At 43.4% G+C, this 19262-nt stretch overlaps 1 protein-coding gene across 1 annotated transcript in view; it reads right to left on the bottom strand.

Moving 5' to 3' along the window:
• Positions 1-19262, bottom strand: part of ccdc142 (coiled-coil domain containing 142) — a 212934-nt gene that overhangs the window by 177198 nt on the left and 16474 nt on the right. Inside the window, exon 5 of the mRNA XM_041195012.1 lies at positions 12470-14170. Coding sequence (XP_041050946.1) covers positions 12470-14170 — 1701 coding nt within the window. The remainder of the gene's footprint in view (positions 1-12469; positions 14171-19262) is intronic.

Genomic DNA, 19262 nt, shown 5'->3' with positions numbered 1-19262 from the left:
TTTAAAAGTAAGAGGTCACTCATAAGACAGAAATGAGGAGAATTTTTTTCTCTCAGAGGGTTGAGAGTCTTTGGAACTCTCTTCCTCAAAAGGCAGTGGAACCAGAGTCTTTGAATATTTTTAAGGCAGAGCTAGATAGATTCTTGATTAACAAGGGGGTGAAAGGTTATCAGGAGTAGGAATGTGGGGTTGAGATTACATTCAGATCAGCCATGATCTTTCTGAATGGCAAAGCAGGCTCGAGTGGCCTACTCCTTCTTCTAATTCGTAAGTTTGTATGTTCAAAGTAGAAGGTCAGCCATGATCTCATTCAATACTGGAATGGGCTCAAAGGGCTGAACGGCATACTCTTGCTCCTATTTCTTATGTTCTTATTCTATAATTTCCTACCAACTGCACCACTAGCCTCAGACACTGCTGATATCACCTCACTCATCTATCAACAATTTCTCTCAATCAGGAATCATAATTGACACATATGGAGGTGATGGCACTGGCCATTATTGGGGATACCCATTGCTGAGGCAATGGCCAGTAGCAGAGTTGAAACCATCAAAGATGGGGTGTCCTCATATCTAATCCTCTTTCTCACATTCCATTTCCCCTTCATTCTACTCTCTCTTCTATTTTAATGGCTATAGGTGGCAATACTCTTTTTTCCCCTCCCTGTACCACAACCCTACCCTTATCCATTTTTCATTACCCAGGGAAATGATGGCATAGTGGTATTGTTGCTGGATTAGTAATCCAGAGACCCTGGTAATGCTCTGGAGTCCTGGGTTTGAATCCCACCATGGCAGATGGTGGAATTTGAATTCAATAAAAAAAATCTGGAATTAACAGTCTAATGATGACCATGAAACCAATGTCAATTGTTCTAAAAACCCATCTGGCTCACTAATGCCTCTTTAGGGAAGGAAATCTGCTGCCCTTACCTGGTCTGGCCTACGTGTGACTCCAGACCCACAGCAATGTAATTGGCTCTTAAATGCCCTCTGAACAAGGGCAGTTAGGGATGGGTAATACTTGCTGGCCTAGCCAGCAATGCCAATAAAAAAACCAGGCCAAGTTGGACCTGAAGTGGAGTGCAGAAACACCAACAAGAATGTGGTAATTAAGGTCCAGCACCATCACTTGATATCAAGCATGAGTGCCTTGCAGTCAGGGAAGGGTGCAAGGGCCAGAGGAAAAGGTTGCACATGGGTTCCACTGCAGAGGACACGTGAGCACTTTGATAGAGCAGCCTACAGAAGAACACTGGTGGATCTGCTCAACAAAATGCTTGGTGCATTGGGAAGTCTGTGGTCAATGTCAGGTAGCATGGAGAAATCCGGCATCAATTTGGCCCAAATCTCTGCACAGAGGTTGAAGCCCATCCTTTCCACTGAGAAAGTGGTGGCCAACTCTGCTTGCAAACTTGTGAACCCCACTGCAGCATAAGCAGTTTCCACCAAAAGTCCAAGTCCAATTGCTGCGGTGGATGCTTAGAATACTACCGTGCAACATCAACTTACTGCCATGCAAGCCGATTGCTGCCATCATGACTGTGGATTAGTGTATGCATAAGAGCTTCCATGGAACCAAAACAGTCCAGTAGTCTGTCCGCCACCCAATCTGAGGCACCCCCTGCCCTCTATTGGGGGAGCCACAGTAGATCCATGGAGCACAAACCTACTTTTCTCTCTCAGGAAGACAACATTTGTGCTTTGCTACTTTCTCAATGTCCTTGCTGCTGCCTGTGAGCCAACCAACCTAGATGGCACAATCTGCAGCTGGGACGTCAAGGCCCAGAGCTGCATTAGATGTCCTCCAAGGCCACCTGCAATCTCCTCAATTGCAAGTCAGAAAATTTCCGCCAGTCAGGCTGCGACTATTAGGGTAGCAGTGGGTTCAGGCAAAGGCATGCAAAAAACAGGCACTAAAGGAATACACAAGGGCAATGAATGCAACATAGCATGATTAATTTATACAAGGGATTTCATTTAATAGTGGCTTTTATTTTTGCATTGCCTGTAAGCAGACGTTGCGATAGTCAGTGATGGAGGGAAAGTTAGAGTGTTGGTAAAAGGCAACTTGCTGAACTCGGAAGAGTTCTTTGCAGGCAGCAACAGACAGAAAGGGGCTACTTCTTCCTTTCTGTTCACTATAAATGTTGGTAAGGGCTGTTCCCTCATAATGACAAAATTGTACAGTCCACCACAAATCTTGATACCCGCTCTGCCATGTGAATAATGTAGGGTCCCTCCAGAGTGGCAATTGACGCCAATGGTCGGGTTCTATCACATTTTGTGTGACGACATAAATTTCATTGTATGCATGCTGCTACACGTGAGTGAGTGCAGGTTGCACACTATAGTCATCACCCATGTCTTCAGTGGACAGCCAGTCCTGCCCAGTAACCACCCTTTGGTTTGTTGTGGTGGCTCAAATGCAGCAGACACAGATCATGATTGCTGTGAAGATACCAGGTTTTGACATACATGATTCGCTGCTTAGAGGCATTTCAGGGGTGGAAGCCCTTTCAATTCCATTATAAGCAGGGTTGGCATGAGAAGCTCACAAAACAATGCAGGTGCAATTAATGGCACCCTGCATCATGGAAAAGCCTGCAATCCTATCGAAACCATTTGATTGTTCATTCTGCCATGGCATGCAAGGCTACTGGCCTGGTGCTGGAAAATGGGATTAGAATAGTTAAGAGGAACACAGTGTTCCTTTCTGCAGAAGCTGTCAGACCTGCTGAGTTTTTCCAGGTATTTTTATTTTTGTTTTTGTTTTGGATTTCCAGCATCCGCAGTTTTTTGCTTTTATCTTAGAAATTTAGGTACTTGTTTGACCAGCGTAGACACAATGGGCTGAAGAGTCTTTTTCTGTGCTGTAGACCTCTATGACTCTAAGAGAAAAGGTAATATAGATAGTTCTCAATGAAGACAGAATCTCAGTGAACTTCCTTAAAAAAGTGGAGGCAAAGTTCAAGATGCTGCAAATATCTCAAGTTCCTGCCAAGACGTAGCCAGTTGTATAAAGGTTCATCGCCATGGTTACTTTCACAGCCTTGTGGATCTTGTGCAGCTGTGGTTGCAGAAAATGGCAGAATTAAGTGGGGACTCACTTAAGCACAAATGTCTCACACATTGCTCCTCGCTAACCATCAGATAGATAGGAGAACTGCTCTCAGGGCACCTTAAGCACATATGGCCCTCTACTGAGAGATCTTCTTCCCCCCTCGTCATCCTCCCTCTTCCAGCTGCTGGTCATGCTAAGTGTGACCTTTGTTCATTCTCCAAGTTATGCTGTATTCCAAGGGAAATGCCTACTGGTAAACCTATGACTGGGAATAAGTGGGTTGTGCAGAAGCCTCGAAGGCAGCAAAAACTCGTTCAGCATCTGCACATCATTCCTGCTGACATTTGCAAATGAAGCAAATATGGAAAGCACCAAACACTTGTAAAGTCATAGCAACAGCCAGAAAAAAGAATCATCCAGCAATTAGGTGATGAATCCTTTAAAGAGCTTTGGTGGATGAGAGTGGGGGCAGGGGCATGGCCGGAGTCTTCCTGCTGCTGAACATATGCTTACATATGCAAGGTTAAGACAGGGCATTAGCTGGAACATTGAGTTTCAAAATGGCAACACTGGTATCAAATCAGCATACAGCTCTGCTTATTTTCAATGTGTGACGGGGCCCTGTCCTTTGCAGACAGGAGGACCACGTCCACGCATTGCACTTTTTCAACTAAACAAAAGCTTGGGGACAGCCATTCCCTGGTTTATGCCTTGACCAGAGTCGACCTGCCTGGTTTGAATTTGAACAACAGCTTGGCAGTTAACTGTTTTATTTTTATTCATTCACAGGGTTTGGGCTTCGCTGGCTGTGCAAGCATTTATTGCCCATCCCTAGCTGCCCTTGAGAAGGTGGTGGTGAGCTGTCTTATTGAACCGCTGCAGTACATGTGGTGTAGGTATACCCACAGTGCTATTAGGGAGTTGCAGGATTTTCACCCAGCGACAATGAATGAACGGCAATATACTTCCAAGTCAGGATAGTGAGTGGATTGGAGGGGACCTTCTAGGTGGTGGTGTTCCCATCTATCTGCTGCCCTTGTCCTTCTAGATGGGAGTGGTCGTGAGTATGAAAGGTGCTCTCGAAGGAACCTTGGTGAATTCCTGCAGTTCATCGAGTAGATGGTACACACTACTGCTACTGAGCGTCGGTGGTGGAGGGAGTGAATGTTCATGGATGTGGTGCCAATCAAGCGGACTGCTTTGTCCTGGACGGTGTCAAGCTTCTTGAGTGTTGTGGGAGCTGCACTCATCCAGGCAAGTGGGGAGTATTCCATCACACTCCTGAATTGTGCCTTATAGATGATGAACAGGCTTTGGGGAGTCAGGAGGTGAGTTACTATTCACAGGATTCCTAGCTTCTACCCTGCTCTTGTAGCCACAGTATTTATATGGCTAGTCCTGTTCAGTTTCTGGTAACCCCCAGGATATTGATAGTGGAGGATTCAGCAATGGTAATACCATTGAACGTCAAGGTGTGATGGTTGGATTCTCTCTCGTTGGAGATGGTCATTGCCTGACACTTGTGTGGTATGAATGTTACTTGCCACTTGTCAGCCCAAGCCTAGACATTGTCCAGGTCTTGCTGCATTTGGACATGGACTGCTTCTGTGTCTGAGGAGTCAAGAATAGTGCTGAACATTGTGCAATCATCAGCAAACACCCCCACTTCTGACCTTATGATGGAAGGAAGGTCATTGATGAAGCAGCTGAAGACTGGGCCAAGGATGATACCCTGCGGAACTCCTGAGTGATGTCCTGGAGCTGAGATGACTGACTTCCAACAACCACAACCATCTTCCTTTGTGCTAAGTATGACTCCAACCAGCAAAGAGTTTTCCCTGATTCCCATTGACTCCAGTTTTGCTAGGGCTCCTTGATGCCACACTCGGTCAAATGTGGCCTTGATGTCAAGGGCAGTCACTCTCACCTCACCTCGGGAGCTCAGCTCTTTTGTCCATGTTTGATATGAGGTCAGGAGCTGAGTGGCACTGGCAGAACCCAAATTTGGCATCAGTAAGCAGGTTATTGCTAAGCAAGTGCTGCTTGATAGCACTGATGACGACCCCTTCCATTTCTTTACTGATGATTGAGAGTAGACTGATGTGTTGATAATTTGCCGTGTTGGATTTGTCCTGCTTTTTGTGCACAGGACATACCTGGGCAATTTTTCACATAGCCGAGCAGATGTTGTAGCTGTACTGAAACAGCTTGGCTAGGGGCGTGGCAAGTTCTAGAGAACATGTCTTCAGTACTATTGCCGGAATGTTGTCGGGGCCATAGCCTTTGCAGTATCCTTACTTCCAGCTGTTTCTTGATATCAAGTGGAGTGAATTGAATTGGCTGAAGACTGGCATCTGTGATGCGGGGAACCTCTGCAGGAGACAGAGACAGATCTTCTGGCTGAAGATAGTAGCAAATGCTTTTTTAGTAGCCTCATCTATTGTACTGATGTGCTCGGCTCCTCCATCATTGAGGATGGGGATATTTGTGGAGACTCCTCCTCCAGTGAGTTGTTTAATTGTCCACCACCATTCACGACTGGATGTTGCAGAGATTGGTTGTGGGATCACTTTATCACTAGTTGCTTATGCTGTTTGGCATGCAAGTAGTCCTGTGTTTTAGCTTCACCAGGTTGACACCTCATTTTTAGGTTTGGCTGGTGCTGCTCCTGGCATGCCCTTCTGCGCTCTTCATTGAACCAGGGTTGATCCCCTGGCTTGATGATAACGGTAGAATGGGGGACATGACAGGCCATGAGGTTACAGACTATGTTCGAGTACAATTCTGCTGCTGCTGATGGCCCACAGTGCCTCGTGGATGCCCAGTCTCGAGTTGCTAGATCTATTTGAAATCTATCCTATTTAGCATGGTGGTAGTGCCATTCCACTCAGTGGAGGGTATCCTAAATGTACAGGCAAAGCTTCGTCTCCACAACAACTGTGCAGTGGTCACTCCGACCAATACTATCATGGACAGATACATCTGTGGCAGGCAGGTTGGTGAGGATGAGGTTAAGTCTGTTTTTCCCTCTTGTTGGTTTCCTCACCACCTGCCGTAGACCTAGCAGCTATGTCATTTAGGACTCGGCCAGTTTGGTCAGTAATGGTGTTACCAAGCTACTCCTGGTGATGGATATTGAAGTCCCTCACCCAGAGTGCATTCTGCGCCCTTGCCACCCTCTGTGCTTCCTCCAAGTGGTGTTCAACATGGAGAACTGATTCATCGGCTGAGGGAGGGTGGATATGGTAATCTTCAGAAGACTTCCTTGCCTCTGTTTGACCTAATGCCATGAGACCTCATGGGCCCACAGTCGGTATTGAGGACTCCCGGGGCAACTCCCTCCCCACTTTATGCCACTGTGCCAGCTCCTCTGCTGGGTCTGTCCTGCCAGTGGGACAGGACATACCCAGGGATGCTGATGGTGGAGTCTGGGACATTATCTATAAGATATGATTGTGTGAGGATGAATATGTCACGCTGTTGTTTGACTAATCTAAGGGGCAGCTCTCCCAATTTTGGCACTAGCCCCCAGATGTTAGTAAGGAAGACTTTGCAAGGTGGATGGGGCTGAGATTGTCGTTGTCGTTTCCGGTGCCTAGGTCAATGCTGGGTGTACCATCCTTTTTAGTGACTTGTAGCGGTTTGATACAACTGAGCGGTTTGCTAGGCCATTTCAGAGGGCATTTAAGAGTCAACCACATTGCTGTGGGTCTGCAGTCACATGTAGGCCTGGCCAGATAAGGACATCAGATTTCTTTCTCTAAAGGACATTAGTGAACCAAATGGGTTTTTACAATAATCGACATTGGTTTCATGGTCATCATTAAACTTTTAATTCCAGATTTTTTATTGAATTCAAATTCCACCATCTGCTGTGCCAAGTCCCCAGAGTATTACCCTGTGTCTCTGGATTACTAGTGCAGCAACACTACCACTACGCAATCGCCTCCCTGGTAAATTATCTATGGTAACATCTCTACCAATCAGCGTCCACTTGCGAACCAATCTGCACTTCTTTTCATGCAGTATAAATTGTTGTTCCCTTTGCAAGTGTTGTTCTTGCAATTCTGCCTTGAGTGCAAAACGAAAGCTTCGACTGCACGTCTCTTTTTCAGCACTACAAGTTCTTATTGCCAAATGACTAAATCTTATACAGCACATTGAAAATAAGGTCAAAAAGCATTAGAAGTGAGGGGGAAAAATTGCCAAGCCATTGGAGAGAGTTTATGAAAAGTGGCTTAAGACGTGGGTGAAAAGCTGGGTTTTGAGGAGGAGAAAAGGGGAAGAGGCCGAGGAGTCAATGTAATTTCAGAGAGCTCAATATGTAGACAAGTTCAAGTTCTACCACAAATGGTGGGGTGGGGCAAAGAAAGGGTTGGGAAAGTAAACAATAGACCAGATATGTAAGACCAAAGGGTGCAAAGGGAAAGAAAGTCTGAAAGAAGTTGCTGAGGTCTTGTGGAATAAGGCCATGCAGAAATTTGAAGATTAGCACGAGAATTTTGCCACATGTGCTGGTCAATGCTTGCTTATACCTCAACCAACATTACAAAAAACAGATTATCTGGTCTGTACTATATTGTTGTTTGTGGAAACTGGCTGTGTGCAAATTGACTGTCACATTCCCGACGTTATAACAGTGACCACTACACTTCAAAAGTACTTTGTTGGCTGCAAAGCACTTTGGAATGTCCTAAGGTTGTGAAAGGTACTATATAAATTGCAAGCCTTCCTTTCAAATTGAAAATTTGCTGTCATTTTTTCTGCAGTCCTGCTTTAATTTAGTTTAACAATGTTCTTGAATATTAAAACAAACCTCTAAAAAAAAAATTATACACACCGAGAGAAAAAAAAGTGCATATTTCTGAGGGGATTTCAGTCAGAAGATTAAGAGACAAGGGAGAATAATTCACATCACTAAAACCTTGCGGATTACTGAAGCCAATTTAAGGCTCCAAGAGAAAGCCATTCATTAAACAAAGACCGGAATTTACTAGAGTCAGATGGATGATTGTAGCTATCAGTCCACATAATTAAATTCTCTTCCTACCAAAGGGCAGCTTTCCTTTGTCATTTTGTTGTTAGGTATGACGGATGTTTTCACAGATATATGGAGAGAAAAGTTCTCAAATAAGAACATGAGCACATGCCCTTCCCCTCAAAAAAAAGTATTTAAAAAAACTCTCAAATTTCACATCGAAAATAAAACATGTTCTCTGCATTACTCTGTGGGATACAGTTTTTGGCCATACAGCAGCACTAAAACCTCAGAATGCTCCCAATTTCTCCTCCTACTCAAACAAAATTTAAAAAAAAAACATGTGGAAAATAGTGGAATCTGTTAAACAAGGCCTAGAATTTACTACAGAACCAGATGAATGATTACAACTATTAATCCACACAAATGCCCTTCTCTTATTAATAAAGGGCAAGGTTTTTAAAATAAATCTCAAGCGTCCTTTTTTTTTGGTCAACCAGGGTCAAGTTCAATGGCTCCTTTAAAGTATTTTAGGCTATAACAATTATTCAAAATACATAATCGTCCCCTCTGCCCACCCTGCTCCTCTTGAAGGCAATGACTAGTGTTGAGTTCAGTTTCATCTACAAAGTCAACTCTCTGAAACTTTGCTCAAATGGACACACCCTCAGAGTTTTGATAAGCAATAGCCTCAGACTGATTGTCGAATAAGATAGGTTGAGTGAGTGGGCAAAGATCTGGCAAATGGAGTTTAATGTGGGAAAATGTGAAGTTGTTCACTTTGGCAGGAAGAATAAAAAAGGAGAGTACGACATAAATGGAGAACAGCTGCATAAATCTGAGAGATCTAGATGTTCTAGTATATGAGTCACAAAAAGTATGCAGATGCAGCAAGTAATTAAGGCTAATGGAATGCTATCCTTTATTACGAGAGGGATCGAACATAAAAGTAAGGATGTTATGCCTATACAGGGCTTTGGTAAGACCACACCTCAAATACTATGTGCAGTTTTGGTCTCCTTATTTAGGGAAGGATGTAAATGTGTTGTAGGTGGTTCATAGGAGCTTTACTAGATTGATGCCTGGAATGAGTGGGTTGTCTTATTAGGAAAGGTTGGACAGACTAGGCTTATTTCCACTGGAGTTTAGAAGAGTGAAGGAGAGTGATTTGATTGAAGTATACTAGATCCTGAACAGCCTTGACAAGTTGCACGTCGGAAGGGTGTTTCCTCTTGTGGTTGAGCCTAGTTCTGAAGGCTATATTTACATAGCTGTGCAATGGAAGCGCATTATGCATACTTGGCTGAGCGCCAAACCCCACCAATGGGTCCAGCTCAGCATGAAGCTGTTGACACAGCTGTCAAAGAGATTGAGTTTATTTGACAGTTTTATAACCACATAATAGGTTAAAATTAAATTTAAGTGGTGCCTGAATGACTATTTATTTCGACACTTAATGACCATCTCGATAACTTCTCAATGTCAAGGTAGTGCTCAACAGTTCTGTACATAGCGGATACTGGGTGAGTGGACATGGGGGCATGGGACAAAGGAGTCTGGTGGCATGTGATATGGAGCCCATTAATTAAAACATTAAAATGGTGGGTGGGCACTCAGGAGGTGGGACCCCAAATTCAGGAAAGGCCTGACTTATGAATCCCCTTTTAAGGGGAAAACTCTGGCTCATAGCTCCATGGGGTGGGGGCACAGAGGAGGTGCGGGGTGGGGGGGGGGGGGGGGGGGGGTGGGGGGGCGCTGTGGAGACCGAGAGGTGTGGGTGGGGGGGAGGTGGAGGAGACCAAGGCCGGGGTTGTGTGGAGTCCGAGGTGGGGGGGTGGGGGGGGGGGGGGGGGGGGGGGGGGGAGAGGAGTTGGAGTCAGGGGTCGGGGGAGGGGTGGAGACAGAGTGGGAGAATGGTTCTAAGCATGGTTTTACAGGATAGATTAGAGAAGGTAGGGCTATTCTCCTTAGAGAAGAAAAGGTTGAGCGTTCAATACCATGAAGAGTCTAGGCATAGTAAATGGGGAGAAACTATTCCCATTGGCAAAAAGGCTGAGAACCAGAGGATGTGGATTTCAAGTCAATGGCAAAGCAACCAAAGGTGACACGATGAAAAATATCTTTATGTGGCATGTGGTTCGGATTTGCAATGTACTACCTGAGAATATGGTGCAGGCAGATATGACAGAGCGAGAGTTTACCAGAGTGGGAAGGGGAGCGGAGTGGCTGTATAAAGAGCAGGAGTTTACCTGAGTGGGAGGGAGAGCAGTGCGGCTGTATAAAGATCGGGAGTTTACCTGTGAGGGAGCGGAGCGGCTGTCGACAGAGCGGAGCTGAGTTTACCTGTGGGTGAGCCGGTTCTCACCCAGATACTGGGCAGCACTGGAATTTGAAAGGAGTGGTGTCAGGGCAAGGGAGAGAGTTGATTGGTAGGTAGTGGGTAAGTGTTTTTATCCACTACAGACAGTACAGAAGTTAAGAGTCTCAGCATTTGTTTGTTTATTTAAAAGAAAAACCAAACAGCTTTCTACTTGGTTTAAATTTAAGGAAATAGTCTTTTAATTAAAAACAAACAAAGTATGGCAAGAGAGCTCAGTCCCGTGTGTTGTATGGCCTGCAGCATGTGGGAATTTTTAGACACTCCTTGCAGTCTGGATGACCACATGTGCAGGAAGTGCCACCGGCTTGACCAGCTTGAGCAACGGGTTTCAGAAATTAAGCGTTGGCTGGAGACACAGCGGAGCATCTGCGAGACTGAGGGTTACTTGGATCGCACATTTTTAGATGTGGTCATTCTGCAGCTTAAGAAAGTGCAGTCAGAAAGTGAATGGCTGAGCACCAGTCAAAAGAAGGGAGGCAGGCAGGTAGTCAGGTAAGCTCCAGAGTACATCTCACTCAAGAACTATTTTTCTGTATTGGAAAATGATAAGGGTGAAGGTTCCTCTGGAGAGTGCAGCCAGAGCCAAGTTCACGGCACTGTGGTTGGCTCAGCTGCACAAGGAAGGAGGAGTAAGAGTTCAAGAGCAATAGTGGTAGGACTCAATAGTGAAGGGTGCAGACAGGCGCTTCTGAGGTCGGAGGTGTTGCTCCAGAATGGTGCGTTGCCTCCCTAGTGCTAGGGTCAAAGCTGCAGGGCGTTCTGAAGGGGAGGGCAAACAGTCAGAGATCCTGGTTCATATTGGTACCAATGACATAGGTAGAAAGAGCGAAAGAAAGAAACAAGTTCAGGAAACCCTGGATATCAAGGGATATGGAGGATTGGATAAGGGGTAAAAAGGCTTATGGCAGATACAGAGTGCTGAGAACTGCGGAAACCCTAAAGGAGTATAGAAGGTGTAGCGGGGTACTTATAAAAGTAATTAGGAGCGCGAAGAGGGGGCATGAAAAAACACAGGTGGGCAAGATAAAGGAAAACCCCAAGGCATTTTGTAAATATACTAAGGGCAAGGGGATAACCAGGGAAAGAGTAGGGCCCATTAGGGACCAAAGTGGTAATCTGTGCGTGGAGCCGGAGAACATAGGTGAGGTTTTGAATGATTACTTTTCATTGTGTTCACTATGCAGAAGGACAATGTAGGCATAGAGATCAGGGAAGGGGACTGTGACATACTTGAACAAATTAGCATTGAAATGGAGGAGGTATTAGTGGTTTTAGCAGGCTTAAAAGTGAATAAATCCCCAGGCCCAGATGAGATGTATCCCAGGCTATATCAGGCAAGGGAGGAGATTGCAGGGGCTCTGACACTAATTTTCAAATCCTCTCTGGCCACAGGAGGTGCCAGAGGACTGGAGGACAGTGAATGAGGTACCATTATTCAAGAAGGGTCGTAGGGATAAACCAGGTAATTACAGGCCAGTGAGTCTAACATCAGTGGTAGGGAAACTATTGGAAAAAAATTCTGAGGGACAGGATTAATCTCCACTTGGAGAGGCAGAGATTAATCAGGGATAGTCAGTATGGCTTTGTCAGGGGGAGATCATGTCTAACAAATTTGATTGAATTCTTCAAGGAGGTGACTAGTTGTGTAGATGAGGGTAGTGCAGTTGATGTAGTCTACATGGACTTCAGTAAGGCTTTTGACAAGGTCCCACATGGGAGAATGGGATTAGGATAGATAGGTGCTTGATGGCTGGCACAGACACAATGGGCCGAAGAGCCTGTTTCTGTGCTGTATGGCCCTCTGACTCCTCTGACAGACAGGCACAGACAAAATGGCCTCCATCTGTGCTGTTACCATTCAATGATTCTATGAGCTGCCGTTGTTAATATTCCAGATGTCGTTGCCATTTCCTGCATTAAAACAGTGAATATACTTCAAAAATACTTCACTGGCTGTAAAGAGCTTTGGGGTGTAAGGTACTTACGAAAGGCACTATATTAAATCCAAGTCTTTCTTTTTTTCAACATCCTGCAGACAAGCTTACCTTTGTAACATGCTTCTTGCAGTACTTGAATAAGTAGTGCAGTAATTTGAGCTTTGCACTGATCCAGCTTTCCAAGAGAATGTTTAGAGGTTCCATAAGAAAGCCATGGTTGGAAGTAGAATCGATCACTCAGGTGAGTTGCAAAGGCTTTCCACATCATGGTTTTGTATTTACAATATAGAACAACTTTTCCTTCACAATGCGATGAGTCCTGCCAGTGTACAGACTTTCTCCTAAAAGGGGGGACTAAAGAATGTCTACTCATTTCAACGCCTTGTTTGGCATCTAAATCTTGTTGAGGGTTATTTTCTGTTGAGAAGATGGTTTGCTGCAATTGCAAATCTTGAGCTTTAGGTTCCTGTGGTTTATCAGACTTGGGTCTATTCATAACATGTTGCCACAGCATGTTGGATGTAGCAAGACCATCAACAATACGGTTCAGAAGCACGTCATCTTCCATGCAGAATTCTTGAATAAATGCCTTACAGGTACAAGGTTCTAATTCTTGCTTATCGTCCTCTAATTTTGGTTGACACAGGCTAATTCTTATACCTTCACCACAAAATATATTATGACTATTTGTAAAACTCTGAAAAAAAGACATTTTTATATTTTCCCAATCCAAAGCTGTGAGGTTATTATTATTCACAGTTGAAAGAAATGTTTTGTTTGTCATAATGACTTCATAGAAACATTGGGATGCTATTCTTCCTCTTTCATTGGCCAAAACGCCCAAAACTCTTTCTACTAGGAATGGTTCAATTTTTGAGGTCCAACTCTTTCCACACAAAGTTATTTTCAACCTTTGAGACAGTAAATCAGATTCATTTATATTAATTTCTTCAATACCTTTCTTCAGTTCAAGGTATGACTGATGCATATTAGATTCTGATACAATGCTATTGAATATTTCCAGACCATGAAAAAATTCCCAAAGCGATTCTGAAGGAAGAATATAAGGTTTAGCATATGCTAAGGTACAAAGTACTGTGAAAATATATTGCTCCATGAAAAAAACAGCATATATGCCCAACAATGTCAAAGCCTGCTTCATATGGTTAAAGGTTTCCTTCATATGTATCAGCTGACAATTTAACCAAGGATCATTCTTAATTTTTTCACTAAGGCATTTCCAGTGGCTTGTATGGTATCTCAGTTCTTCACACAGACGTCCAAGTCTCTTAACAGATATGCCACTTGAATGGTCCATGCCCAAGTTTACTTTTTTGGACATTTCTTGCTCTTGAGTCAGCAATTCTGTCAGTTTTCTTACAAATTTAGATGCTCCACTTACACTCATGGCATATGCTTTATTTAGAAGAATACAAGATCTACGTTCCAACAGTATCTGAAGCTTTGCATAATTGTTTGCTAAACTTGATATGGTCCGATGATAATGGAAATCAGTGGTGCCCAGTTTATCTGAGGGCAATGATTTTACATGACCATGAAATAAACCTCCTTTTAGACTTCGTTGCAGCTGGCAACATTTACTTAGGTCAAAGGCAATCCGTTCAGCCTCAGCCAGTCTTCCTGAAGGAGTATCCAGATCAGGGCACAGCAATGAATCATCACTATCTGTGTCCGAACAACTGTCTTCAATTTGGTGCTTAGTCATTAGCCATCTCCACCCAGGTTGAAGCTGATTCCACAGTAGAGTTTCAGCATGCTGCAGAGATTTTGCAAAACTGTTTGGTGGTCCTAAACATGGAAATAAAGAATAATTCATATCATATAAGACAAGTGGCAGACATATTTTTAGTAAGATAACATTGGATGCACAGTGTAGATAAAATGGGAGGTTGTGGCATAGTGGTATTGTCACTGGACCAGTATTTCCAAGGCCCATGGTAATATTCTGGGGACCTGGGTTCAAATCCCACCATGACAGATGGTAAAATTTGAATTCAATAAAAATCTGGAATTAATACTCTGATGGTGACAACAAATCCATTGCCAATTGTTGTAAAAACTCATCTGGTTCACTTATGCCCTTTAGGGAAGGAAATCTTACCTTACCTGGTCTGGCCTACATGTGACTCCAGACCCTCAGCAATGTGGTTGACTCTTAAGTGCCCTCTGAGCAAGGGCAATTAGGGATGAGCAACAAATGCTGGCCTAGCCAGCGACACCCACATCCCATGAATGAATTTTAAAAAATTAAAATGAACCTGTACACAACTAACCTGCAGCACAGTTCTCTGATGAAAGAATGTCGAGAGAATCCATCCAGCAGTAGTACTTTTGATTTGCACTGAAAAATCATTTAAAAATGAATTTGTCCACTTTATGATGAGGCCAACTCAACTATAAAATTGACCTTTCCCAGCAAATGTGCAAATTCAATAATCTATAAGAGCTATGAAAAAAATAAAAAGGAAGGAATGAGGGGCAAAAAAGGAATAGAAAAATAAGCTGCAAGGGATACCAATACAAATAGCAATGTTTTAATAAATATATCGAGACAGTGGTAATGGGAAGTGTGGGGCTCAGTTTGGTCGAGACATAAATGCTGGATCCAGAAAACTCAGCACTGCCCCACCCTCCCCCCTTCGCACTTCTTCCAAAAGTGGCCATGGGATCTTTTATATCTATCTGATAGGGTTGACTGGGATCTCAAGTTTAACATCACATCCTGAAAAAAGGGTTGTCGTTTCAGAGATGAGGCTGGGGGTGGGGTGGGGGTGGGGGTGGGGTGGGGGGGGGGGGGGGTAGAATGCTGGCATGCAAGTGGACAAAGGGAAAACAAGGATTAGATGGGTGGAAAATTTTTTTTCAATATTGCTGAAAAGAGAGACATGTTGCTGAAGCTTTTTGTCTTGCACTTGTCAGGACAAACTCAAGAATGCCAAATTTCAAATGATCACAACAATTTATACTGCAGGAGAAAAGGTTGCTGTTGGTTGGCAAGTCAACTCTTATTGGCTAAGGCATTGCCATGGTGAAAGCAATGGGGAACTATTGGCTTCCCATGCTCCTAGATAATTCAAAAAATGCACAAGGCTTGAACATATTCCTTTTGTTTGCAGAGAGTGGGTCCCTGTATTTGAAGGTATATCGCTTCTAGCGAGCATAATTGAGCCACCTTGCAAACTCTACTGAGTACATTAAATTAGTTGTTAGTGTAGCTATTAGCACACTCAGGGTTGTTCAGCAAGTGTTGCCCAATCTAACAGGAAAAATTTTGGTTTGGGTTTTGCAAGTGCGGTTGTGTACGGTCTGTACTCTGTCTCTTACAAACAAAGGAACACATTGTTTGATTCGATCAGCCAAACGTTGAGACGTACAGCCTACATCACAATGGGCACTGAAATTCATACATTGGATTTCTCAATTGTGTGGTTTTTTTTCTTTATTCTTTCATGGGATGAGTGTGTAGCGGCAGGGCCAGCATTTGTTGCCCATCCCTAATTACCCTTGAACTAGTGGCTGGCTAGGTCATTTCAGAGGGTAATTAAGAGTCAACCACATTGATGTGGATCTGGAGTCACATATAGGCCAGACCAGATAAGGACGGCAGATTTCCTTCCCTAAAGGACATTAGTGAACTGGGTGTGTTTTTACAACAATCAATGATAGTTACACGGTCATCACTACTGATACTATGTTTCAATTCCAGATTTTATTAATTGAATTTAAATTCTACCAGCCACCTGTGTCATCAGAACATTAGCCTGGGCCTCTAGATTACTAGTCTAGTGACAAATAATCACTACACAATCATCTCCCCATGAAGGTAGAACATCTCTTTGGACTGAAGGCAACATTCTGTTAGTGGAAAATGCCACTTGTATAACTACTGAGTAGCAGCGTGAAACTTGTTTGCTTAACCTGTTGTTCAAATTTTTGGGATACTTTCCCGGGTAATTTGAGATAGTCTGGGCACTTTTCAGGTCCGAAAGTGGCTGTCTTGGCTCATTTGTGTGTTTGCACGATAAACTGCAAACATTGATCAGATCAGAATTGTCACTGGATAGCTTTGATGTGCTTTATTAGTACTGTTAGTAAAGGAGGAGATCAATGCAATAGTGAGGAAGGATATTGACTCGGAAAATCAAGATGTGGAATCTGTTTGGGTGGAGATAAGAAACACCAAAGGCCAGAAAACGTTGGTGGGGGTTGTCTATGGGCCCCCAAACAGTAATGGAGATGCAAAGGAAGGCATTAAACAGGAAATTAGAGACGAATGCAGTAAGGGTACAATTGTAATCATGGAAAACTTTAATCTACATATAGATCAGACAAACCAAACTAATAATAATACTGTGAAGGAGAAACTAGCAATAATACTGTGGAGGAGGATTTCCTGGAGTGTGTATATGATTGTATTTTAGACCAAAATGTTGACGGACCAACCAGAGAGCAGGCTATCCTAGACTGGATATTGTGCAATGAGAAAGGATTCATTAACAATCTTATTGTGCGGGGTCCCTTTGGGAAGAGCGACCATAAAATGACAGAGTTGTTCATTAAGGTGGAGATTGAAAAAGTTGAATCCGAAACTAGGGTCCTGAATCTAACTAAAGGGAACTATGGGGGTATGAGGTGCAAGTTGGCAATGATGGATTGGGGAACTTTGCTAAAAGGGTTGATGGTGGATAGGTAATGGCTAATATTTGAGGAACGTATGCATGAATTACAACAATTATTCATTCCTGTCCAGCACAAAAGTAAAACAGGAAAGGTGGCTCAACCACGGCTTACAAAAGAAATTAGGGATAGTATTAGATCCAAAGAGGAGGCATATAAAATTGCCAGAAAAAGCAGCAGGCCTGAGGATTGGGAAGAGTGTAGAATTCAGAAGAAGTGGATAAAAAGATTGATCAAGAAGGGGAAAATCGAGTATGAGAGTAAACTTGCAGGGAGCATAAAAACTGACTATAAAAGGTTCTATAAATATGTGAAGAGAGAAGATTAACAAAGACAAATGTAGGTCCCTTAGAGTCAGAAACGGGGGAAATTATAATGGGGAACAAAGAAATGGCAGAAGAATTGAACACACATTTTGGTTCTGTCTTCACAAAAGAAGACACAAATAATTTCCTAGAAATGTTAGGGAACCAAAAGTCTAATGAGAGGGAGGAATTGAAGAAAATCAGTATTAGTTAAAAAAAAGTGCTAGAGAAATTATCGGGGTTAAAGGCTGAAAAATCCCCAGGGCCTGATAATCTACACCCCAGAGTACTAAAGGAACTGGCCCTGGAAATACTGGATGCATTGGTGGTCATCTTCCAAAATTCTATAGACTCTGGTACAATTCCTACAGATTGGAGGGTGGAAAATGTAGCCCCACTATTTGAAAAAGGAGGGGCAGAAAAAAACCGAGAATTACAGACCAGTTCACCTAACATCAGTCGTGGGGAAAATGCTAGAGTCTATTATAAAAGACATGGTAACAGAGCACTTGCAAAGCATTGACGGGATTAGACAAAGTCAACATGGGTTTATAAAGGGAAAATCATGCTTGACTAATCTACTGGAGTTTTTTGAGCAACTAACTAGTAGAATAGATAAGGGAGAACTGGTGGATTTGGTGTATTTGGATTTCAAGAAGGCTTTTGATAAGGTCCCACATAAGAGGCTATTGGGCAAAATTAAAGCACATGGGATTGGGGGTAATATACTGGCATGGATTGAGAATTGATTGACAGACTGGAAACAGAGTGGGAATAAATGGATCTTTTTCTGGGTGGCAGGCGGTGACTAGTGGCGTATCGCAGGGATCAGTGCTTTGGCCCCAGCTATTCACAGTATATATAAATGACTTAGATGAGGGAACCAAATGCAATATTTCCAAGCCTGCTGACGACACAAAACTGGGCAGGGTTGTGAGCTGAGAGGAGGATGCAAAGGGTGACTTAGACAAGTTGTGTGTGTAGGCAAACACATGGCAGATGCAGTATAACATGGATAAATGTGAAGTTATACGCTTTGTTGTGAAAGGCAGAGTATTATACAATAGTGATATATTGGGAAATGTGGATGTACAAAGGGACCTGGGTGTCCTTGTACACCAATGGCAGTAAAAAGGCAGGTGCAGCAAGCAATTAGGAAGGCAAATGTACATTGGCCTTCATTGCAAGAGGATTTGAGTTCAGGAGTAGGGATGTCTTACTACAGTTATACACGACGTGAGACCACATCTGGAGTTGTGTGCAGATTTTGACACCCTGCCTAAGAAAGGATATACTTGCTATAGAGGGAGTGCAGCAAAGGTTCACTAGGCTGATATCGGGGATGGCAGGAGTGTTGTGAGGAGAGATTAGTTCGACTGGGCCTTATTTACTGGAGTTTAGAAGAATGAGAGGGGATCTGATTGAAACATAAAATTCTAACAGGGCTGGACAGATTGGGTGCAGGGAGGATGTTTCCCCTGGTTGGGGAGATTAGAACCAAGGACCATAGTATCAGAATCCGGCCTGGCCATTTAGGTCTGAGATGAGAAATGGTTTCTTCACTCAGTGGGTGGTCAACCTGTGGAATTCTCTACCACAGAAGGTTGTGGAGGCCAGGTCACTGAGTATAATCAAGAAAAAAATTGATATGTTTTTGGATATTAGGGGCATCAAGGGGTATGGAGAGAAAGCAGGAATATGGCGTGGAGATGGAGGATCAGCCATAATCATATTGAATGATGGAGCAGGCTCGATGGGCCAAATAGCCTACTCTTGCTCCTAGTTTCTATTTATTTCTGCAACAAGCTTGCAAAGGGAGCAAATGGCTAGGGCTCTATTTACAAGATTGTTGATAAGCCAATCCTATAGTGCTCTGAGTAATACGAACCCCATGTTGT

The sequence above is a fragment of the Carcharodon carcharias genome, chromosome 1, assembly GCF_017639515.1.
Source record: "Carcharodon carcharias isolate sCarCar2 chromosome 1, sCarCar2.pri, whole genome shotgun sequence".
Classification (NCBI taxonomy): Eukaryota; Metazoa; Chordata; class Chondrichthyes; order Lamniformes; family Lamnidae; genus Carcharodon; species Carcharodon carcharias.
Note: the sequence above shows the minus strand (reverse complement) of the source record. Positions and strands in the feature narration are given on the sequence as shown.